The sequence below is a fragment of the Rhipicephalus microplus genome, chromosome X (genome assembly GCF_043290135.1).
Source record: "Rhipicephalus microplus isolate Deutch F79 chromosome X, USDA_Rmic, whole genome shotgun sequence".
Taxonomy (NCBI): domain Eukaryota; kingdom Metazoa; phylum Arthropoda; class Arachnida; order Ixodida; family Ixodidae; genus Rhipicephalus; species Rhipicephalus microplus.
Window position 1 is genome coordinate 31,440,909 of NC_134710.1, and position 25,316 is coordinate 31,466,224.

General features: G+C 46.1%; 1 protein-coding gene across 5 annotated transcripts in view; it reads left to right on the forward strand.

Moving 5' to 3' along the window:
- LOC119176601 (uncharacterized) overlaps positions 1–25,316 on the forward strand; it is a 115,552-nt gene that overhangs the window by 23,506 nt on the left and 66,730 nt on the right. For all 5 annotated transcript variants that reach the window (XM_075876135.1, XM_075876132.1, XM_075876134.1 and 2 more), the window contains 2 exons: positions 6,499–6,738; positions 11,658–11,808. In XM_075876135.1, coding sequence (XP_075732250.1) covers positions 6,499–6,738; positions 11,658–11,808 — 391 coding nt within the window. The remainder of the gene's footprint in view (positions 1–6,498; positions 6,739–11,657; positions 11,809–25,316) is intronic.

The window sequence follows — 25,316 nt, forward strand, 5'->3', positions numbered from 1 at the left end:
CGCGTTTTTCTGCTGTAATGTGTTGCTGGGGAACTCATAGTCATGACACGACACATTGTTTGCTATAGCACGCGACAGATGATTATTTACAGGCTCCTTATTATGGATCAGTTTGTTTCGGTTTGAGAGAGCTCCAAAAACTGGGTGCAACCGTTGCCACTTGGCGTGCGCAGCTTTTGACCACGTCAGCACACAGCACTGTCACACACTTTCGCATGGTCCGCATCAAGAATTACATGCGAATAGGAAACGTGACTGCAATATCGCCAAACACAGAAATTTCTAAGCCTGCGCCACGCACTCGCAACCAGCCACAAAGAAATATAGACTGCGGTAACAAACGTGGAAAAAAAAAATGGCGGCTATGACGTCATCATAACTTGTTTTGTTGGCTGCAGCGTGGTGACGTGGGAGAAGTAGGGGGTCACCTAGGGGTCCCCTTCGAGGGTGTGAATGGCACGATGGAGTCGAGGGCTCGTGCAAACTTCAAAATTCTTTCAAAATACCTTCTCAGCTATATTCGCTGTTGATATTTTGCAGATGATATACGAATGTTTCTGGGAATCAACCCTTCAGGCTATCTCGACCGTGAAATTGCATGTCAGTGCCCCTTTAAGCTGCTGTAATCTTTCCTGCCGAATATTTTTGTTTTAGGATGTGTGTATGTACATGCACACATGTGTGTGTATGCGTGCGAAGGTTGCACGTGTGTGTATGTATGTTCGTGCTTTTATGTCATGTCCGTGCATTTGTAGCGTGCGTGTATATATCTGCTTTGAATGCCAACTACTGCCAACACTAACAAGCAAGTGAGTGTTGGGAAGCACAAAACCTTACAAAGTAACTTCGAATATACGTCGTCCGGTTTCTTTACGACCCGCATTTTACGACGAATTAGTTTAGCCGCGGCAAAATGCTCATAGAAATAATGAAATAAAAACCTTGGTTTACGCTGCAGTTTTACGCCGACCTTGCGTCTAACGACGCCTTTCAGATTCTGCTTGAAAGCAAAAAGACCTCTACTCGAATTAAACCTCGCCCAAATATTCATGAGTGCAAAATATTAAAATGCCTTCCCCAAGGTTGACAACTGCAAAAGCAGAGTGAGACAGGATGTCTTCATAGAATGAAAAATTTGTTCTCCTAAAAGTTCAGGCTCTTCTACATATGCCTTGATCGCGTGCATATGTATTCGGAATCGTTACCTAGCCAAGGTCTATTCACACACAGTAGCTTCAGTTTTGCTGAAAAGATGATGTTTTCACGGTTTCTGTCCGTGGAAACTTCCTTTTCGGCATGCAGCTGGTCTGCCTTTGTCGCACTCGCAGGCACCGGCTTGCGCATGGATAAGGGCATGGCGCAGCCGTTTTCACCGTGCAAAATTACTTTCGCTTGACATCAACGCTCATAATACGAGTGGGACATCACTAGTTGCATTTCACAAGGCAACAATTTACAACGCGCACAGCTCAGTTGCGTGCGAGGGGATTCTATGCAAACCCATGCTCCATTGCCATTATGTGATAGTGATGACACTGTGTCTTGTGTCTGACTCTTTTAACAGGAGGCTGTCGGCAAAGCAGCTTCGGTATTGTTATCTCGCGCAGATAATTTTCAGATTTTATTTATTGATATAAGGATACTCTTTTTGGATTCAAATTTTTATTTTAGGTTGAGAAAAGATTCGCTCGTGCCTCTTTTAACTAAGTAATGCTGCCATTAGCTGCCACTGGCAAGAATAAATTAATCTACCTATGCGGTCGTGCGGTGGGGTTATTCAGGCAGTCTGTGCACGTTTTTTTTTTTGGGGGGGGGGGGGGGCAAGACTAAGTGCCATCTCCTATAATCTTAGTTTTTCAATTATACGACGCCTGGATTATATGACAGTTTTGTGTGGTCCCCTGAAAGTCGTATGATCGGGGTACCACTGTACTTAGTAGAAAGCTAGTAACAAGGGTCGCGAACAAAACAGAGGAGCACTGCAAAAGAAACTAGCACTGCGGAACTACGATTTGCTTTATGTTGAAGTACACTGCCCAGGTATTTCTCTGTTCTGTAATCAAGTGAACGGCATGTGTATTAAGCTTTTTACGGGACAATGGAACTCAATGGGATACATGCAATTGGCAGCACGAGTTGGAGTGTAGTTACCTCGAAAACTTTTGAGACCTTGCCTGCAGAGTAGAAACGCAATGCAAAAGTGCTAGCACCTTTTGGAAAGGCACGCTACTCATCAGCAGTTGCGGTCTTCAACCTCGGGCTCGCTAGACAGGTTCCTCATGTAAATCTGATGTGGTTCCCCGAAGAGGCTTGATATTTGCGCACAGTGCTTCTATTTCCACTGTTTCGCCAGTGAAATCCTTAATGCCGGTGAGAATGAGGCTATGGGGTCTTCAACCTCGGGCTCGCTAGACAGGTTCCTCAGTTAAATTGATTAGGTTTCCGAAGAGGCTCGGTGTTTGCGTGCACAGTGCTTCTATTTCCGCTGTTTCGCCAGTGAAATCCTTGACGGCGATGAGAATGAGGCTATCCGCTGCCAGCATCTTTTTGCCTTCGACAAAGCAGAATGATCCAACGTCACAATCAAGAAACTTCAGCACAGCGCCTAGCAAAAGTGTCGCATCGACCTTGTTCGGCGTAGCAATCTTTGTTTTTTTTCCGGTGTTGCCAGCACATGAAGCATTTTTTGGAGTTGCAAATATGCGGGAGCACATGTCTGGCATGAAGTGTTGCCACTAGCTCGTATTGTAGTGCTCATAGTGTGACTTCATTAGAAAACCGGCATGATGCGTTGGCGAACGAGTGCGCATAGCAACTGTTCCAGGCAGACACTGACGCGTCGCGAGCCAGAAGTAACGCGTGACTACGCTCGCGTTTCTTATAAAACGCCGCTTCAGTAGCCACTGTCACTGTAAATTGTGAAAGAAGGTTAAACAAGTAAGTCTCAGCTTGCAAAACTTTCTGTGCGATTCCTATCCATGCAATTCTAAAAAACTACACTTGTGAACGTGCTCAGCGCGGCCACCGTGTGTCCACTAACCGCGTAATGACGAGTATGGAGTCCTGCTGCTACGCGAGTTTCTCCCTCTTCGTAGAAAACTGATGTGTGAATGCGGCTTGTAGTGGTTTAGTTAAATCCTAAGTGTAATCCGAAGTTGTTTCTCTAAGTAGTAAACTGTGTAAATTATTGGGATATAGACAGTATGTAGTGGACTTATTTCTTTGAACTCGCAGAAATCTAATAGAGTGAAATCTCGGTATAACAAACTTCAGTGGACCGGGGAAATTCGTTCGCTATTTCGAAAGTTCGTTGTTGTGAAAGCTCGAAAATTAACCATAAATACTTATTTTTCGCCGACCAAAATGACTTACCTTTACTACGGTGGGTCCTTGAACTCGTTTTTCACGAGAAAAAAACAAATGCACAAGTAAACACCAAAAAATGCACTTTTACTTTAAAGAAGTCAGTGATTTTTTTTTTTACGCGAGCAGCACAAACTTTGCAGTGCGAAGGCCTCCAGCTGATCCAGATTCCTTTGGTGCGATTCGGTTCTTCGGTCGCAACAGCCTGCCTTCTGCCTTCCAGTTGCCGAAGAATATCCATTGCCTCGCTTAGCGAAAACTGCTTCCGCTTCTTCGCAAGCAGAGATTAACTCATCTGTAGTATCGCCGCAACGCGAACGCCAACTTGCTTTGCGAACGTGATAAGTAATCATAGAAAAGAGATGAACACCACTGAAAAAACAAGGCCTCCAAGGAAAAACCCGAAGTGTCACGTTGAAGAAAAAAGTGCTAAAAAAGAAAATTTCTCGTGTTTCGTTTTTCGCTCTCTTGCTGTCTCAGGTTTTTCACGCCCATGTTTCCTTCTCCGCAACTCCCACTTTGCCTCCCTGACCTTGCCCTCCCGTGTTGCCCTTGTCTCTGCGCTCGCTTGTAAACCTGCAGTGTCTGTGTTTCAACAAAAAGAAAGAAAAAAAAGTCACCTTCCATTTTTTTTTTCCTCCACACCGTTGCGCGTCTTCCGAGAAGCAAGGTGTCCGTTCGCTTTTGTCGTCAGCTTGCGTACCACTCCGGTGGTCGCGACGGATTTCAGAACATAAGTTCCTAAATTAACGCTCGCTATTCTGAAAAGTTTGGTATTCTGAAGTACGTAGTAGTGAAATAATTTTTCATTGAAACTATTAGCAGTCGGCAAGGGATTTTTTGAAAAGTTTGTTAATCTGAAAAGTTCGTCAATGTGGGGTTCGTTCTACCAAGATTTCACTGTACCGCTTTTGCAGAACCAAGGTTCTGAACCTCTGCCAGTGGCGAATCTAAGAGGTGATAATGGAGGGAGAGGTGGGTGACTGTAGGTGCGCACCTCTTATCCTTTCGAACACTAGGAGCGAAAAAAGTTTTGACACCTGTCACTCCCATAAGTGGTGTTGCGTTGTCACTAATGCACATGCACCCACACTGAACATATTTTGTGTTGTGGTGAATTGTGCATGTGACATTATTGGATGCAAACATTTTGCATAAACTAATGCTGCTATTGGACTGTTGGCATTGTGTTCTTGTTTACGTTAGAGCAGAATATCATGCTTTGATATCCTTTAAAAAGTTCGGCGCTTTTTTTACTGCTTATAGTGATCTCAAACTCCATTTTGCCTGCTCCAAGCCGATTCCGAACGCATTTTTCAGCTAAAAAGCTTCTTTCAAACACTATTCTAACTGCTATAAATTTGATCCAAAACAGCTATTTGCTGTTCAAACAATCGCTTACAACAGGCCACGTTGTAAAGTGTCATGCATGTGGCCAGGAGATCCAGATGTACTTCAGATAGTGATGTCGTTCGAATAAAAAATGTGGTGGAGGTCAGGAATTTGTGATAGCTGTGAGGGAAGAGGGGCCATAGCCATTTTAAAAGGTAGTACAGCACCTTGAGGAGTGCCACGGGTGATAAAGTGTTATTAATGAGAAGTAACAGACAATGATGCCAAAAGTATTGGAGATGTTGTTTGTACTAGTAATCATATTGTGGTTTTGGCATGTAGTACCATAGTGACCAGTCACGCTTATGATCAGTGGAATTGGGCCTCTTTTTTTTGCCGAGTTGCTAGTCACCTTTTTTGTTTATTTGCATTTTTTAGTGAATATATTTATACTACTAGTGATGATCATATTTACCAATGTGCATTTTTCATTTACTAATAGCATGTTAGTCAATGACTGAGTAGCTGAGTGCTTAGGTGTGCACACAGTTCCTCATTAAGAACGGCATATGTTCATTGCTGCAGCCCACCCCCGCATATTTTACTTAGTGTATGGGGTCGATTTTGGCTGGGAGGGGAGAAGGGACAACCCCCACCGACTCTCCGTGTGGATGTTTATGCTTGAGTGTTAAAGTCAAGCATACGTATGACAAATCAAGAAGTAACATTAACCATGCACTGACAAATGTGCCTTCAACCAAATGGAGGCCACCCTGGAGAAAATGTCAAGTAGCTATGTAGTTTCGTTCATAGTTACGCATATATTTTTGCTATACAAAACAATTCAGAGATTTTTAAAGCTCCCTTTTGTATTTTAATGACATTTTATACTTATAAATTAACATATTTTCTAGGATATAGAATTTTTTTATGTGGAGTTATGAAATTTTTTTAATCTTGATTTTAGGGAGGGACTCCCCTTGTAATTGTCATTTTTCACTCTATGCCATGGCGAAAAAAATCCTGGCGGGGGGGGGGGCATGGGCCACTTCTTTGCCCAAGCTGATTGCTTTTGCGAGGCTGTAAAATCACAAGCACTTGATAAAACATTTCGTTGGTGTGAGATGATCGTTTGATCCGCATGATTGTCTCAGTATTCCAAAGAAGTCACCGGAGAAAATCACTGCTGTCTCGTGTATATACAAGATTGTCGTTTTTCCCCATAATGAGCTGGCAGTAAACAACTGTTTAGTGGTTTGAAATGCGATGAGAGCTCCAATAAATTGAGGGCACACAAAGCTTGAGCGAGTGTTTCTGTAAAGCTGTCTCTATACTGTTGGCTACATCAGGTTCAGAGTCCGAAGCAGAACTATTACCGTGAAGCAGGACTAATAATGCAGACAACCTGGCATTGCTTCCATGTAGCGTGGCCACTAGCGAGCAAAGAAATCGCAAGAAAAAAATTAGTTAGGTTGGCGCGAACATACGCAACAGTCACTGCACAGCAGCTGAAAAGGCAGACTGACTATTCCATCAGCCCATGCAGCAGCAGCAGCACCGCCTAGCAGATTGTGTTTTTTATCCACGCGTGCCGCTTCACGCGATGCATGTGAATGATTGCGTCTGAACACACTACCCCATATTCTAGTGCACTGTAGCATAAGAACAGAAAGGAGGCCTTGTGGTCCAATACAGTCTAGGTTGGCCACAATATTTATGTTGCCTGTTACTCAATCACGTGCTTGTTTGTGCTGGAAGTTCTGTTGGCTGAATGCAATTGTATTTGACTATTACTGTGCTTAGGTGGAGGACGCTCTGACTTCACAAGCCCAGGAAAAACCAGAAGTGAAGAGGCCGTGCACACCACAACCCAAAGTGGTTTCGTCTTTGCCACATGTGACGTCCTGTACCCCTCCAGCACCACCTGTCGTCTCAACATCACTGTTAACTTCATTGCTCAAGTCCCCCACTCCATCTAGTCCAGTGTCATCTGTTACGGGTCTCCGCTCTTTGACACCATCTCCACTGCATCCACTCAGAGAGGTAATTATGCACAAAAGTTGACACTTGAGGCCAAGGCTCGCCGTTTGTGATCAGTGTCACGGCTCCAGCGTGGCACACCGTTCGATTTATAGAATATTTCGACGTACAAGGGTTCGATATACGCGCACCTGTGCCCTATACTTTTACATGTGTTTTTCAAGGAGATTTTTTGGTGTTCGATATAGCCAGTAGTTCGATATATCCGAGTTCAATATACCCAAGACCGACTGTGCGCGCGTGTGTGTGTGTTGGGGGGGGGTATTGGCGGTATGGTAACTTCGTCAGTATTGAACAATCATTGGAATTGTTTTTTGTTTACCAGAACGATAAGAATTAGTGAACAATAATGAGTGATCCTATAAATATGCTCTAAAAATAAGTTGCATTGCTCCAAAGGACTGAAGCTTGCTTCCACCCCTGCTAAGGTTGTACTGTCAAGTTAAATGGCACTGGTTTGGCTACATTCTTTAGTGGTTAATGCATTGGTAAGCTTGTTAATTTGCTCTCAAATTCATTTCAGCCTTGGGTAGTTCAAAATGACATGGTTGGCGTTCTTCTTAAAAAGAAGTTCTTTAAAGAAAGGAGTGAAAAATAAAAACGCACGGACCGACATTTTATGGACAGTATATAGTGATGCTGCATGCTTTGAGCAAACTTGGAGAGTGTTCTTAAATGCTCATGTAGCATGGGTGAGACAGCTGCACATATTGCGCATTTCTGATACGTTTTCGTTGTCTTGCGCCAAGCTGCTCCAAAACAGCCTCAAAAGCAAGAATTTTGATACCAACCTCAGCTTCAGTATGGAAAAAAACACTGAATTATAGTGAACTAGAATGAGTTGAGTTGTCTACATGATTTTCTGAGCAGCGCCACGAATACCAAGAAAATAAGACGCGCCCAAGCGTTTTTTTTTTAATTTTGCACGGTAACGCCATAATCTTTTCTGTTCTGTTGTGAATATGCGTGACCCCGCTAAAATATGCTGCCGTGCATTGAGCACGCCACTGCTTCTAGCTAGGCTGTATGTTCTGGCGCCAGTTTCGCTTAGCGAAAACCACAGAGTTGGCCATTCTAACCGATTGACATGCATTGCGGGGATGACTCTCAACTTCTTTGTTGTGCGTAGCTCGTTTCTCGGGTCGCTATGGTTTTCATGTCGGTGCTGCTACATGTGGCCACCTATGCGCGCGCGTTCGCTGTGAGCAAGTATTTTGTTGCGTAAACGTGGAGTGATCCTTCTCCATGCGAAGCGTATGTGGGTACACAAAGCTATAATGCGTCCACCCGAAAAGACGTAACAGCGACAGCTACTCGATTGCGACAGTTTTTGCATCTTCTGGGAGGCGAGAGTGTTCTTTTCACCCGGCGGTCGGTTGAGGAGTGTCGACGCTGCACGCAGGCGTAGCGGCGGCTCGCACCGTGCCGCCGCTCGTACGTCTTCTGGACGCTTTGGTGTGTGGGTTCTCAAACTGGGTTCTGTGAGCGACAGAACGCGTGCAACACGCTCCCGGTTTACCCCCATGAGCGACTAATTTATTTATACAAGTGAGTTTTCATTGCACATTAAAAAGCCATCGCATGCCTAATCCGCACATTGGTGTCTGCAGTGGGCGAGAGACCCATTAAAAACAAACTTGTACGATTTGTGAGCATGTAGTAACTAAACACACATTCAAATCAGTGTAAACGATATTAACGGGCACATCGGTGCTTTACAGTTTAAGTCCGATTTCCCATACCCTCAAGGGACTGCAAAAATGTATAGAAAAATGAATGCACATGAAAACGCACATTTTTTGTTGGTATTTTTCGCTGACGGAGAAGGTAACGGCCGGAGTACAAAATTCCCATTGCAATTTAGTCAATGCATCATTTTGGTGGCTCTGAAAAGAGTTGTTTATATATAAAAAAACCAATGTGGCCACAGCTATCTCATAGGTCAGCACTTGGGCGCAAAGAAGTCGCTTATTTTCTTTTGCACGGTGTTCCAATCGCCTGCGATCATGTCTGCCTCAATTTCACCCAACATAATATTGCTGATGTACACCGATGACAATGTCATTAGCGCTCGCGTCAACTCCGAGCACGTTGGCTGTGTAGGAGATGGCTCTTGGTTCTCAGTGTCACAGTCGTCGAAACCCTCCGTAGCTTGACGAATGATTTTGTCATCGGCCAAGACCGCACATATCTCGAGGTCTTTGTCAGCGTCGGCGAAGCCCTCAAAGGTTATCCCGGCCGGAATTGACACGCCAGCAGCGCGCAGATCATCGAAGGCAACATCCGCGGATGGCAGTTCGTCACGCACGCTGTCCACTTGGAGTAAGACGGCCGCCTCGCCGTCGAGTGTGAAGCCCGCGTGGCGAAAACAGTTCCACAGAGTCTCTTGCGTAACCGCCTTCCACGATTCCGCTACATGCTGATGGCAGTGTAGCTTTTGCCGTTGTCGGAGCAGAGCACCATGCGGCTGAGCACGCGTGATTTGAAATGATGCTTCAAGTTCCGAATCACACCTTGGTCCATCGGCTGCAGGATTGATGTGGTGTTGAAAATATCATTAGATGGAAACTGCTGAAGCAAGGACTGCCGCTTTCTCGCACATCTTCTTAAACTTCAAGTCATTGTGGCTCTTGAAATCGCGACGCCATCCATAGGTGAACTTGAAGTCCTTCACGCCAATCTGAAGCGCGAAAACCTCCGTGTTCTGCTTCAGGATGTCGCCTGACACCGGGATTTTCTCAGAGATCGTGGCACTGAGCCACGCGACGAGCGTTTCCTCGAGCTTGGGGTAACACCCTGGCTTGCATTCTTCTTTCCATCCCCGATTGATTTGGTAGCGGCTTCCAAGATCTTTACCATGTTTTTGATTAAGTCCGAAGGAGTTTTCTTCGAAATTCCGAACTCCCTCCCCACCTCTGCCTGCGACCGACCCCATTGGACCTGTTCAATGGTGGCGGCTTTCTTCTCCATCGTGAGCCTACAATGGACTTTGTGTGCTTCGAAGGCGTGGACGAATATGAAGGAGCAGTCAGTGCCATCGCTGTAAACGGCGAATCCGCTCGATGAAAAGCGCTGCACGAAACGGCTAGGAACTCGGTGGATGCTGAAGGTTGGGAAACGTGATCACTGAAGATAGCGCGCAGCAGCAAAGATCAGTCCCAGACACGACCGCAGAGCTGACAAAACATGTGAACGAACACAGTGAGGTTTAGCTTGACTAAGCGGCTAAGCTACGGCTGGAAACGAGCGACACGTGCGGTTTCGAGGTTACGGCAGCCGCGAGCGCGTTGCGGCGGTCGGCGGCGTTGCTTCTGGCCATGTCTGTGAGGCAAGTATGGTGGGTTCGAGGATATGAAAACAACCAAAATGGGGGCATCGGTGGTGACTTTGGGTTGGCGACTAACAGTAACAAGTCCGGGAAATCGAATGCCGAAGGCTATAAGCATCCGAAATTTTGGACTTCTTAATACATTGACTCTATGAAGAACTCTACGGCGCCATAGATGAGTTCGGAAAATCAAGCATGTCGGAATTTCGGGCGTCCGGGAAATCGGACGTCGACTGTATTCTTGACTCGTGACACGTCGGCGATCGCGTGGCACAGTTTTTATAAACGGTGGTTTGCCACTGCTCCGTTTCATAATCGAAACTCGCAATCAGCGCTTTCAGAAGCGTCGCCGCGTGCCTGCGCTGAGCTACCCAAGCTTTTAGGCTTACCTTTACGTCGGAATGGTGTGACGGTTGACGGCCGTTCCGCAGTGTGACTGGCATACCTCCATGTTTTTCTTTTTCCTCTTCTTTTTTTTTCTTTTCCTTCAACAATCTGGTCTATGCGTGAGGCGCAGAGCCTTACGCGGTTTGTGGAGTGACGCAGGTGGCAAGCGCAAGGAGTTCTACATGAACGGTGCTAGAACATGTCAATGTAGGAATAATGCCTGGCTGCGCGCGTCGAGCAGCGTTATCACCTAGTACCATATTCGCTTATCACTTAATGCCATATGCATGCACTTTACGAGATTGTTGGTGCGGCGAGGTTTTTTGTCTCCCGCGCCACGCTTTTGAAAACAGTCAATCGCAAGGTGGCTGCGAACAGTGATGCACCACACTTTTGTTGTCTGTTAAAAGCTTGCAGTGCACTTGGGGAGGGGGAAACGTCATGCAAACCACGCATCTGAGCAGATAGAGAAACCGACGTAGAAAAAGTCAATGCAGTAGTGTGTTAAATCATGTCACTGTTTTTAAGCGAAGATCCATAGTTACGTAACTACGATTCTCGTCCAATCTCAATTTTTAAATTCTTTCTGAGGTTGATCTATTTTTCTTTTTCAGATCTTTTTGTAGAACCCAGTTTTCAGAACTTTTAGTAAATCTTGTTGCTGGGCGAGTTGGTTCATAATTCTGGGTAACCTGGTGTGCTCAAATGCCGACAAACCACCGCAGAAAAGAATAGACAGGGACAAGTGCTTGCCCCTATCTATTCTTTTCTGTTGTCGTTCGTCTGCATTTGTGCACACCATGTTATTCAGAACTATTTTTGTTATTTCACATGTTTGTTAGAAATGGTAGTTCAGTTCATGCCTGGCGATAATCTGTTCAAAACTTTTTTCAAAGTCTGTTTCACTGTTATATTATTATAAGCCAATTAAAATACGCACTTGTGCTCCCACATTGCTAAAAATTTGTTTTTCAAGCTCCTAGAACAGCATATGAAATGCCGCTATCTGCTCCAAAAGAAAGGTTTGTCTGCTCCAAAATTGGAATTTTGCTGCTCCTAAAAGTGCTCCCAATTCAGTCTCGGCCGTCTTACCCCTGATACAGCCACTTGATCATGCTAGACAAGCATTATTCACACTGTAGCGTACCCTTCTAGGCAAATGTTGTAGCCCTTTATCATTGATATGGTTGTGTTTTTCCCATTGCAGCAAAGCAGTCCCCGATCACAGCTGGCCACATGCACTCTGTCTCCAAGCACATCATCAACCACAGTTTGCTCTCCGCCCACATGCTCTACTGCTGATAGAGTTTTACGCTCATCAATTCTTCAGATGTCTCCCCATTCTGCCACATCATCTGGTGAGTCATGGTAGACATCTAGACAGGCAGTCTGCACAGTGGCAGCAAAGGCTTGCATCAAAAAGCCGATTAGCTTTTAAATTTGCACACAAGCTAGCAAGCGCAATAATGACTACGCTTTTTTGGTCGGGAAACTGAAAGTGCACTTAATGAGGACTCGACCGCACATTCCATGCGGAACACACACAGAGTCATGCCTGCGCGGGTGCAAAGGTTGCTCCGCGTTTAGGCAACTGCCCTTCTTTCTCACTCTGCGAGCCTGCGCAGCGCTGCTGCATTCTTTTTTCTTTTATTTTTCATCGCTTTAGTTAAGTGACAGGGCGTCGATTTGCAGTTGTGCAACTATAGTACAAAATTACTCATCACGGCCAAGTTTTCGGAGCACCTATTATGTGTGGAAAGAACAACAACAACCAAACTAGGTTGCACCTATTGCAAGTGCACCTATGCGAGTAAATATGGTAGTTGAAGCAAGTGCAGTGTTCAGTTCTTCCAAACAGTTTCAGCATGTCCGTATTGCAAAAATTACTGTGTGGAATTAAATAGTTTATACAGTGCAGACCACTTATAACGCAACCGCTTTTTGCGCGGGATTGGTTATAACGTGGGTTTTTTTTACCACCGATATGTCGCCCATAGAACTCAATGTATAGGCCGACTGTTTATTGCGTAGGCGCGTGAAGGAGAATACCGGTAATAGCGCGGAGCTTTTAGGCGCGCGACCATAAAATCGGCGAACGGAGCACGGTCGGCACGGTTTTCCGGCGGCGTTCCTGGCGCGCCGGAACGTTGGGAGTGTGAGCGGGAGGGCGCACGTGGAGGCCGCCGCGAAAAGTTAAACATTGCGGAGGAGAAGAGAGGGTACAGTAGGGAGGGAGTTGGGGAGACCCATGAAGGAGGGAGCGTGTTTTCGTCACCGTGGCGACTGTGGCAGCGTCCAATTCGGGTGCGCGCTGCGTGGAGTGGGGGAGAGAAGTGGTAGCATGCTTTTTTTTTTCTCAACCTCCTCCTTTTTCCTCTTTGGATTTGCTGTGTGCGCTTCGCTGTGTTGTTGCCGTCTGAGAGCCCAGAGCACAAGCACCGCCTCTTTGTCATAGGTAAATCGGCAAGGCCACGTTGCTTTAAAAAGCGCGAGTGCCTGCCAGTGACCTACAAAGCCAATAAGAAGGAGTCGATGACGCAGGATTTGTTCACCAGCTGGCTTTGCAAGTTTGATGAGGATATGGTGGCAGAGAAGCGGCGGTTCGTGCTTATCCTCGACAACTGCACGGCCCACAACGTCGAGCCGAACTTGACCGCAGTCAACCTAAAGTTTTTGCCTGCCAACACTACAGCAAAAAGTCAACCTCTTGACGAGGATGTCATCGCAACTGTAAAGGCGCCGTACAAAAAGCGCATTTGGGAGAGAGTTTTTTGAGCATGCAGCAGCAGCAGCCTCTTAAAGTGAACTTAAGAGGCGCAATTGACATGGTGGTCGCTTCATGGTGGCAGGTAAAAGCCGATACCATAAGCTAGTGTTTCAAGAGGGCAGGCTTCGTGCGCAATGCAGAGGCTCTGGAAGGCTATGAGCTGAGTGACACGTCGCTCGCCGAGGAGACCCTCAACACTGACGACATGTGGTCCTGCCTCGTTGACAGCAACTTTGTAACCGCCACCGACACTTTCCAAGAATTTGTCGATACCGGGGAGTCGGAGCTTTCTGTCTGCGAGGAAGCGAGCACAGATGACGCAATCGTCGCAGCGGTGCGCGGTAGTGCGGAGGTTGCAACGGACGACGAGTCAGGCGGCGAAGACGATGTCGACCCGACGCCAGAACCAGATTTCCCGTGCAAAGACGCATTGGAGTAGCTCGCTAAAGTGAAAACGTACTGCGCGAAAAACAGTTTGAGCGAGAAATCGCTTCAGTGCTTAAGCTTTGTGGAGGACCAAATTGTTCGCAGCGCTGTTCGCAAGCATCGCCAGACGAAAATAATGGCGTTCTTCCGCTGATGCTGGACTTGAGAACTTTGTTTCCGTGCCGTGTTGTGATTGTGTTAAATGTGTCTGCGAGTGAAAAGTGTAGTTAATTGCTTTTGAAAGGTGGGTTGCCCACATAGGCAAAGGCCGAAAAAAGCATGCTTTGGTTATAACGCGGTACGGCTTATAGCGCAGATTTTTACAACTCCCGTGACTTACATTATAAGCGGTCTACACTGTAACTGTTGGAGGTACAGTCAGATAAAAGTAATAATGACCTAGTTTATCTTGGATGGCAGTCTTACTAGAGCTGCCTGTTTTGATTACAGTAATTATGTATGTGTATGTAGAATGACTTTTCAATTTTTTTTTAAGTTGTAGTGCTATTTGTTGTAGTCTACTTTAAAAATATTCGATGCAGGGTGCTGAAGTTTTAAAGCCGTTCAATGGGAACGTTATACCAACAATACCATACATTCTACAGTGAGTGTCACTTCGCTGAGAAGTCATGGCGTCCCAGTAGTCTTCCAATATATCATTGCAGGGCTTTTCGATCTTGTCAACTGTACATGTCAAACATGTTGTCAAATGTAAAGACATGCTTCCCCGTCACCATAAATTTTGTCAAGTGCTATAAATTGAGGGAAGAGAGGACCAGCTACTAAAACCTGTTTCTTATGAACCACTCATTAACCAGGACCCTAACAATTCTGTACATAATGTACAACTTGTCCACATAATGGAGGACTAGGTTGTACTAAAAGCATTAGCATAATCAGGCTATTTTGTTTTGGAAAGTAAATAGAATGCATGAAAAATTTACATAGAGTGTGCTTCTGTATTTAACTAAATCGTAACTAGACGGGTTATTCAAAGGTCATAGGTTCAGTTCTTGCCACGACAAGTTATCTTTTCATCCAATTTTCTTTCTTCACATATACATTACAATTATCCCTTCTAACATCCCCTATACTTTCCTTGACATGATTGTCTGTTAGATCTCATTGATATTGTATCTAACCCAGAGAGCAAGCCCTTAAGGGGAGACACTGGGTCTGAATTTTTTTTTTAATTTTCAGTATTTCCAGCTGAAATTTATATACAATTAGTATTTTTCACAGCTGAAAACAAATATGCAAATAGTTTTTTTTGCCATCACTTTTAGATTGTTAAATATTGACTGTTACATAAACTTGCATTCTGCCCAGCCTTTTGACATCTTCCTCATAAAATATTGCTACAAATTTGATATGACAGCATTCCATGAAGGCCAGGGAGTGCAACAAAACCATAATTTTATTTTTAGCTTCATTGGTACCAGAGTTATGGCCTTAACAAGTATACTCATTACAAATCTGAAACTTTTGCTTAAGTTTGTTGCTAATTAAATCACGATTGTAAATAAAAATATTACATTTTTTGCAATTTTGCAGTATCTGACCTGCAGAAAGAAAACCAAGCAATCTACATGAAAGTAAATGACATATTTGAAAAGAGAAGAAAAAACTTTATTAGCATGCCAATTTGTGTTAAATTCAGACTCTTATTAAAGAAAATCGTTTTTCGAGTAGCATCTCCCCTTAACAAGTATACTCATTAGAAATCTGAAACTTTTGCTTAAATTTGTTGCTAATTAAATCACTATTGTAAATAAAAATATTACATTTTTTTGTTTTCTTGCACTAATCAATGTATAAGCTTTCAAATGCTGCAAGAACGATCAAAATCCGACTGCTACATCAAAAGATACTGTGGGCGATAGCTTAGGGTGTGATGAAAAATGTTATTTTGAGAAAACGAGAAAAGAAGTTGAGGAACATGCTGAGCACTTATATTTAACAAAAAAGGTATGAATCGGTGTATTAACCATGTTAGAAGCCACCAGGAATGTAGTCATCATCATTCTCCTTGGTGCGCTTTCTTTTCATAGCATGCTTGAAGTTTTCAGCATGCTCATGCTTCTTCTCCGATGCCACTAGTCGGCAACTGTCCTTTTCTGAGCATCTTACAGCGGCCACAACACTCTGCTGCAGGTGCAGCTCCTTCAATATGGCGGCATCTGCTCTCCCTTTGCCAGCGTTGAACCTTGCGACAGCTTCGGCCACAGCAGCTTCAACGGTGAAAAGCGACACGTGTTTGTTTTTGGACACGAGCGACCAGATGACGGAGTGCAGGCTCTCGTTTGGGTTCTGTGTTTTGCCTCGCTGACAACGCTCCAGCAATTTCTTGTCAGAGAGGTGCGAGTAAATGGGCAGCAAGGTATCAACCACATACTCCGGCAGGTTGTAGCGATGATTCGGAGGAGTCTCCTGCTTGGCAACAGCCTCGTTGTACTTGCACCATGACTTTTCTCCAGTTGGGCAGTGAGAGTGCTGAGGGCTTGCATCAGTAGATGCTACGTGATAAAAGGTTGCCCAGACAGCATTATTCATGGCCTCAGTGCTTCCTTGGTTGGTTTGTAAAGCCCATCCATAATATGACGTTGCCTTTGTGACCAGCTCGCCTCTCAGTTTGCCCTTGCCGCAAAGGCTTGGCTTTCCTTCGGCTCTTTGTTTTTGCAGGAGGTTTCGAAGTGCTGTGCCCATGCGCTTATGCACATGGTTGACACAGTCCTCTTTTTCTATTGGCACGAAGCCAACCTGTGCCTCCTGCAGACTGTTGAAGGCCCGGCTGTCTCCATCACACAACATGGTTGTGTAGCAGAGCCCATGTCTCTCCAATGAGCGGCCAAATAAAATTTGTGCTGCTTCCACCTCCATTTGTCCTGGCTTACTGGAGGTATTCTTTTGGCAAGTGTGACCAGCTAGCCACTCGGAATACCTTGGGTTGTCCTCCTTCGGCCCTAGCTAGCAGCCCAAACAAAAGTTCGATAGGACGACGAAGTCGAGCACATAAACCGTGAATAGTTCAATCACGGTCCCTACACAAATATGGGATGAGTGGCCACTGGTCAGCCAAGTCCCATCAAAGGAAACGGCGATATTTCCAGGATTTCCATAGTTGAGTTCGGAATACACCGTTTTCACGGTGCTCGCGCAGTCGTCAATAACGCGCGCGGCAGCCTTTTTCGCGTCAGGGTTCATTTTCAATTTCACATAATCCTGGTATGTCTTGGTGTGCAAGCCTCTCCATGAAATATTTAGAGCGGAAAAAATATCGTTGAGCCCAGTTTGCCCGTTTTTTGTGCTTATTGCCGCGCGAACCGCGAGCACGTTAATTTCGAAGGGGCCGTGTGCTGCGTCCCCCCCTGCTCTCGGCGAGCTCCATACGGTCCTCAGATTACCGCACTCGTCACATGTGAGAACAAGTTTCGCGGCTATGCCATATTCACGGTCTTCCTTGTAGATTCTGCCAGGCCCGCCACGCACACCGCACTTCATACACTGAAAAAGTTCGTTGGCCAACTCTAAGCTAACGAGGTGAACGGCGTACCAGGCGTTGAGGCTCCATCCGAGTCTCGAAAAAAAAGAACGCTTGTGTTTTGTGGCAGACTTCGATGAAAGATCTTGCAAAACATCGCTCGCACGACACTCGATGGCCACTTTTTCAGCGTCGGAAACCAGGCGAGTGTCGATGCGCACAGCTCTCGTGTGATCTTGGGACGCGGCTATCGCGTCTGCGATCGCGGGTGCCGCGGCGGTGATAGCGCTGGCACAGCCTGCTTCTTCCGAGTTCTCGGCAGCAGGTCTCGCTGGTGATAAGGTGAGGGCTCTCGGACGCCGTTTGCGCCTTTTTACGAACGCATGAGCACTCGGGAACTTTTGATGACCGCCTGCCGTTGCACCGAATGCACAGCCGTTGTTAGGCCTCTACGCAAAATGGCGGCTTGCAGGCCGCTGTCTAGCAGACGAATCCCTTTGCGTCCAATAGGAAACCGGGAACTGCCCCACCTGACAAAAACGCACCAATGATGTGCGAGTATTCATTTTTTCTTTATGTGCGATAGCTGTATTGTTGCTAGATGAAAAATGTCTTGTGCTAGGAACAGATAATAGAAAAATGCGTCTTTAAAATGAGACCAAAATGGCCGCGCTACTTGGTGCGGTTCTCGCGCCTTTGGCGTTGAATACGACCACTCTTGGGGTGGTTTCGGAAGCGAAAATGGTCATCAAACTGACTTTGGGACCCAATAACTCGACAAATACGCATTACAGGGCTATAATATTTTATGCACAGCTTCCCTAGACCTTAATGATTATAGAAAAAATACTTCAAAAAATCGGTTTTTGGGAAAATTTTTGGCCTCCCATACTCGTGTCTCCCTCTAAGGGGGGACGCGGCCCTTGAAAACCGAAAAATCGCGAAAAAGTCGGTTTTTGAAAAACCTTATTTTTGGGGTGTATGTCTCATAAACTACCTATTCTGTAATTATCAGCACCTAATTCAACCGCAAAGTGCAAACAAAATACTATTTTTGAGGACACCGCGGCGTCCAAAACAGGCGCAAATCTCGAAATCAAACCAAACTTCGCGCGCGGGCCATTCCCGGACCATGCGGTCGTCCCGCGCCATCTTGGTGTTGTTTTGACCGTGAATTCTTTCTCTCTCGTTCGCCCGCAGGAGCGCCTGCGCAAGTAGGCGTTCGGTGTGTAGCGACACCACGGACCCGAGCTAACGGGGAAGTTTTGACTCCCTCCCACGCCTAGCCGTGCGTGGCTTTGCCGTGTCCGGGAAAAAGGGGATCCTGGGGGTTCAATTTTTTTCATCCGTCCAAGACAAATGTTTCCTCATTTCCACGTTATACACTGCGAAAAAACTAACAAGCAAGCCGGAACTGTATCCCCCTTCGTAGTTTCTAGATGCTTAACCGAAACTCTCGGTGCCGGATACAAGGTTACCAAAATGGCCACTGGAGATCTACTCCTTGAAATACGTGACAAAGACCAATTCGATAAACTGAACACCATCACAACGTTTGGAGACACACCCATCAGTATTACGCCACACAGGTCCATGAACTCATCTCGCGGGGTCGTATCGGACGCAGATTTGCTTGACCTGACCGAAGCTGAACTTCTGGAACTTCTGGAAGGATGGAAGAGACAGAACGTGACAAACGTACAGCGTATTAAGATAAGAAGAGATCAAAAAGAAATACCAACCAAACACTTAGTACTGACCTTTGCTTCGAGCGATTTGCCGGAAACCATTCAGACTGGGTATACAAAGACATCTGTGAGGCCATATATTCCCAACCCCCGCCGTTGCTTCCAATGTCAGAGATATGGCCACGGCTCGCAAAGCTGTCGTGGCCGGAAAACTTGTGCTCTATGTGGAGTTGTGGGCCATGCGTCCGACAACTGCGAAGCACCTGCACACTGTGTGAATTGTGGTGGTAGTCATGCCGCGTACTCACGTTCCTGTTCTTTCTGGAAAAAAGAAAAAGAGATCATCACTCTAAAAATAAAAGAAAACATTACATTTAAAGAAGCAAGAAAAAGAGTCTCGCCATTTTATGGCTCCACATATGCTGATGCGGCGCGCCAGGGGGCAGTGTCGCACCAGCCCTCGCCACTCCTTCGGCCTGCGCAGAGCAAGCCATTGGCTGTGGCGCCAGCCCCCAAGGCGGCAGTAGTTGAGTCTACTCCGCCTACTATCGAACAGAGACCAGGGACTCCAGGGTCCTCGGGTCTCAAGGCCTCACCTCGCCAGGCGAGGCCCAAGCTTTGAAAAACCAGCTCGCATGAGCGGGCATCCAGTGCCTCCGAGGAGGCAATGGATACGGCGGCACCCCTGGTGCCAAAAGAGCGGCGCGGCTCTCTGGAGCGCGCCAAGAAAACTAAAAAGCTCATAACAGGGCCTGATAATAGCCCTGCTACTTGAGCTCGACCTTTCAGCTTAAACAAGTCACTCCCTTAACGTACACACAGCACTACTTTACTTCCAATATGGAAACACAAATTATACATTGGAACGTCAGAGGCCTGCTTAAAAACCTCGACGACGTCCAAGAGCTTTTATACAAACACTCACCTCAAGTGCTGTGTGTACAGGAAACACATCTGAAATCCTCCAATACAAATTTTTTACGTGCTTGCGTCATATACCGAAAGGACCGAGATGATGCTGTGGCGTCATCCGGTGGCGTAGCCATTATTATTAACCAAGGAGTAGCGTGTACACATTTACCACTCCAGACATCCCTTGAGGCGGTGGCTGTTCGAGCGGTACTTTTAAACAAACTCGTCACCATCTGCTCTTTGTATGTACCTCCCCACCACCGTCTTGAAAGACGTGAATTTCAGTCTTTAATAGATGAACTGCCTGAACCCTATTTGCTTCTTGGGGACCTAAATGCACATAGTGGACTGTGGGGCGATTCTCGCTCTGATGCACGAGGTCGTCTCATTGAACAATTTCTCTTCTCTTCTGGTGCCTGTTTGTTGAATAGGAAAGAGCCAACATACTATAATGTTGCCAACAAAACTTACTCGTCCATCGACCTCAGCATCGTATCACCTTCACTCCTACCCCTACTCAAATGGAAAACCATAAATAATCTATATGGTAGTGACCATTTTCCTGTAGTGCTGAGTTCACAAACAACATATGAAGGTCCTCTACACGTTCCCAAATGGCTGATAAACAAAGCAGACTGGGAACAGTTTCATAACACTACACGTTTGAGTTGGACAGACATATGTAGGTTAAACATAGATGAAGCTGTGCAGTATTTCACAGCTTTTCTAACTGACGCAGCAGCCAGGTGCATACCGCAAACATCTGGAATGCCCGGCAAACGACACGTCCCATGGTGGAACACGGAGTGTCGTAATGCGCGAAAGGAACAGAACAGGGCATGGAGATTGCTGCGGAACTCGCCAACAGCGGAAAACCTTGAGAGCTTTAAGAAAATAAAATCTCGAGGCAGGAGAACGCGTTGGCAGGCCAGAAGAGAAAGTTGGCACAAGTTTTTATCAGGAATAAATTCGTATACACAAGAGGCCAAAGTCTGGAACATGGTTCGTAGGGTAGCAGGAAGAAAAGTACACTCACTCCCACTCGTAAACACTCAGGGTGATACTTTGGAAGATCAGGCGAACTTCCTCGGTGCACCCTTTGAACGGATATCCAGCTCGTCCCACTATACCGACACTTTCCAAAAATACAGAACAAGAATAGAAAAGCAGAAACTCGAACACAAATCCACTAGATACGAGGCGTATAACCAAGCTTTCAGTCTAGCTGAGCTCCGAACATCTCTAAACTCCTGCAGTACTTCTGCCCCAGGTTCTGACCGTGTGGTGTATAAATGTTAAAAAACCTACCAGACGAAACACAAAAAACCTTACTTTGTTTATACAATGCCATCTGGTTTTCTGGCATTATCTCTACCTCCTGGAAAGAGGCTATTATTATTCCCATTTTGAAAGAGGGCAAGGACCCTTCTTTAGCTTCAAGCTAAAGAGGGCAAGGAAAGAGGGCAAGGACCCATTGCACTTACAAGCTGCTTGTGCAAAGTCTTCGAAAAAATTATAAACTGCCGACTTGTACATATCCTTGAAACAAACAATTTGCTCGACCCATTTCAGTGCGGGTTTCGAGAAAGTAGATCCACCACAGACCACCTTGTTCGTATCGAGGCACAGATCAGAGACGCCTTCGTCCATAAACAATATTTTCTCTCTGTGTTCCTCGATATCGAAAAGGCTTATGATACAACATGGCGTTTTGGAATTCTAAGAGACCTGTCCCACCTTGGCGTGCGCGGAAGAATGTTTCACATAATCGAAAGTTACCTGTCAAACCGGACATTCCGTGTCCGAGTGGGCACGGCTATTTCCCAAACATTTGTCCAGGAAACAGGCGTGCCTCAAGGTTGTGTACTTAGCTGCACACTTTTTCTCATCAAAATGAATTCCTTGCACTTGTCCATCCCCCGCAATATGTTCTATTGTACATATGTCGACGACGTCCAGCTTGGCTCCAAGTCATGCAACTTGGCAATGTGTGAGCGGCAGGTACAGCTGGGTTTAAATAAGGCCTCCAAATGGGCAGATGAAAACGGATTTCGACTTAACCCACAAAAAAAGCTTGTGTGTCTTGTTCTCTCGAAAGAGAGGCATGCACTCGGAACCTGACATTTGACTGAACGGGCAACGTCTGTCCGTCAAAGCCGACCATAAGTTCTTAGGCTTAATCTTTGACAACAAGTTGACCTTCGTACCCCACATAAAGTATTTAAAAACAAAATGTTTAAAAGCCTTGAATGTTATAAAAGTGTTGTTACGTACTACGTGGGGTAGTGACAGGAAATGTCTCATGAACCTGTATAGAAGCCTCATTCGCACCCGCTTAGATTATGGGGCCATTGTTTATCAGTCTGCGACTCAAAGTGCTTTGAAGATGTTGGATCCCGTGCACCATTCGGGCATCCGCCTTTCTACGGGTGCTTTTCGCACCAGCCCCGTAGAAAGCCTTTATGTTGAGTCAAATGAGTGGTCGCTTCATCTGCAAAGAACCTACATGTCCTTTGTATATTTCCTTAAGGTGAAAGCAGACAAGAGGCACCCCTCATACTCTACTATTAATGACTTGTCGAGCTCCATTCTTTTTCAAAACAGGCCTTCAATGAGGCAGCCCTTCTCAGTTCGCCTGAAGGGTCTAGCTGAGGACACTGGAGTGTCACTCGAACACAGTTTAATGGCTCCTGTAGCATACCCGCCACCGTGGCAGTGGCAGACTATAGATTGTGATGTGTCTTTCCTAGAAGTTACTAAACATGCGCCTATTGCCCATATTCGAACATACTTCTTGGAACTTCAACACAAATACACACGTCCTGAGTTTTTTACAGATGCCTCTAAGTCTAACTCCTCTGTGTCCTACGCTGCTGTTGGCCCTTCCTTTTCGGATGCTGGCCCTCTACATCCAGGCACAAGTATCTTCACAGCGGAAGCTTACGCGATACTTGTGGCAGCTAAACACATCAAACAATCACAAATACAAAAAGCAGTAATTTATACAGACTCCCTCAGTGTGGTAACGGCTCTGCACAGTCTTAAAAAACAAAAAAACCCTGTCCTCGTTTCACTTTACTCCATTTTATGCACACTCTACGCACTCAACCAACATGTTGTAGTGTGCTGGGTGCCAGGGCACCGTGAGATTCAAGGCAACGTGAGGGCGGATCAGCTCGCTGCATCCGTCCACAAAAGCACTGCCCCTACACCCATATCAATCCCGGCCCTTGATCTTAAGCCGTCTCTAAAACGAAACCTCAGGGTATACTGGCAGAGTAAGTGGGATACACACACACAAAACAAACTACACGTTATTAAGCCACACCTTGGTCATTGGCTGCCCGTATCGAAATCGCGTCATACAGAGGTAATACTAACGAGACTCAGGATAGGACACACATACACGACACACACATATCTTGTGTCTGGTGGCGATCCACCATTGTATGACAGATGTGGTGAAGCATTGACAGTCCTTCACATGTTAATCCAGTGCAAACACTTAGAAACTCTAAGAAAACGACATTTTCCATTACCCTACCGACAGCATATACCTTTACACCCTGCAATGTTCGTCGGTAGGGAGCCGCTTTTTAGTCATAAATCATTGTTAGCGTTTTTAAAAGAAATTCATAATTTTCATATCATACACCCGGGCATTCCGTAGCACGACCTCTCTAGAGAGGTTTTTGCTGCGGAGGTTACACAAGAAAGCACTTGCCTCACGGCCCTTGGACGCAAGGGTATGAACGAGTGAGGCACTTGTGCTAATGCCATACATATCCACCATCGTCTTATTATCACCAACTTTTGTCATCATTCACACCATACACATCTTTCACGGCATGGTCATCATTTTATTACTTGTATGTTCTTACCCGCCTTATCGCGAGGAATTTTATGGCCCTTATACAGCCGCTTATCACAATCATTGTCCATATTTTTAGTAAGATGAAATGGCGCTCTTTGGCCAACAAATGGCCCTTGCGCCAAAAAACACCATATATCATCATCATTTCTCTCTCGTTCGCCGCCCTGCAAAATGGCGTCGGCAGCACAGTTGAGACGCTATTGGCGTTTTCCCGCGATGCGATCCGGAGCGCTGATTGGCTAGAGCAGCGCATTCATATCTCGCGGGAGAAAGCGTGCCCGCCATTGGCTGCTGTGCAGCAGCGGGGGCGGTCGCTCCTCTCGATGGCGCGTCCAGCGCGCTCGCTTCGTTGTTGCTCTCTGCTCCGTCCGCCTTGACAGACATCTGCTTACGAGCCGCTCTTCGCCTTGTGCTATCTTTTCGATCATTTTCTCTCGTTTTTTTTTTCTTTTTGCACTAGTTCTGTGCCTTTCGTCTTTGTTGTTGCGGGCGATGCTGGCAACGAAGCCGAAGTCAGTGCGGAAGTCCGGTGCGCGGAGGCCCGCTATGCGGCTTGTACGATCATCGAAATTCCACTATTCCCAGCACTTCGCACCCAGCACTTCGTCTGAATCGGTGCCATCGAGCGTGACACCGAGTGCTTCTGATATCGCCGGACCCAGCACTTCGTCTGAATCGGCGCCGCCATCGAGCGTGAGTGGACCGTCGCTTCATCTGCGGACGCATTTTCTAACGAAGGAAGAAATCGATGCGAATGTGAAACGTCGTGACGCCGTTCGCGCTGAACTCGAGTCCCCGCCGGCGACGCAGAAGAAATTTCAACTGATGCAGCCGGTTCTTGCACCTGCAGTGACAAGTGAGGGCGAACATTTTTCGCTCGTTCAAATGAACATCTTTAACGTCGTGCTCAGCCGTAACAGTGTGCAAAGAATGTTTGAAAGGTGCTATGACTGTCCGAGAGAGCACCAAGCTTGGACTTGCAACAAAACTTGAAGTCGTGTGCACCTCTTGTGGCACCGTCAATAAATTATGGACATCACCCCGCAAAAAGGACACGCAGGCCTTCGATGTAAATGTCCGCGCCATAATGGCTATAAAGCAAATAGGCAAGGGGCAAACAGCTCTTATTGACTTTTGGGCTGCCATGAACGTCTCTTACAGAGGTCTTCACCACAAGACGTTTCAAAAGCACTTGAAAGAGGCGTTCAGGAAGCCAGAGGCCACCGCTTTGGAGAAGTTTTATGCTGATTCTGCCACAGCAGTGATCAAAACATATAAAGAAATGGACCCTAGCTTCTGCAAGGACATCACCGTAGTGTACGATGGCACATGGCATAAGCGGGGTCACACATCACACATCGAAGTGGGATCGGTAATTGACTTCTTTACAGGTCTCATCTTGGATGCTGTAGTTCTTTCAAACCACTGCCTTGGATTCCAAACAGGGCCCAAACCTGGAGATGCAGCATATGAAAGCTGGCAGAAGCACCACATTTGCCAGAAAAACACAGACGCAAAATCGGGAAGCATGGAAGTGGAGGCAGGCTTGACTCTCTTTGGGCGGTCGGTATCCAAGCATGGCCTGCGGTACACCACTCTTGTGTCCGACGGAGACAGCCGTACCTTCGCTGCCCTCACAGAAGAGAATGTGTACGGGCTAGTGCCAATTGTGAAAGAAGAATGTCTGAACCATGCTCAGAAAAGGATTGGAAGTGCTT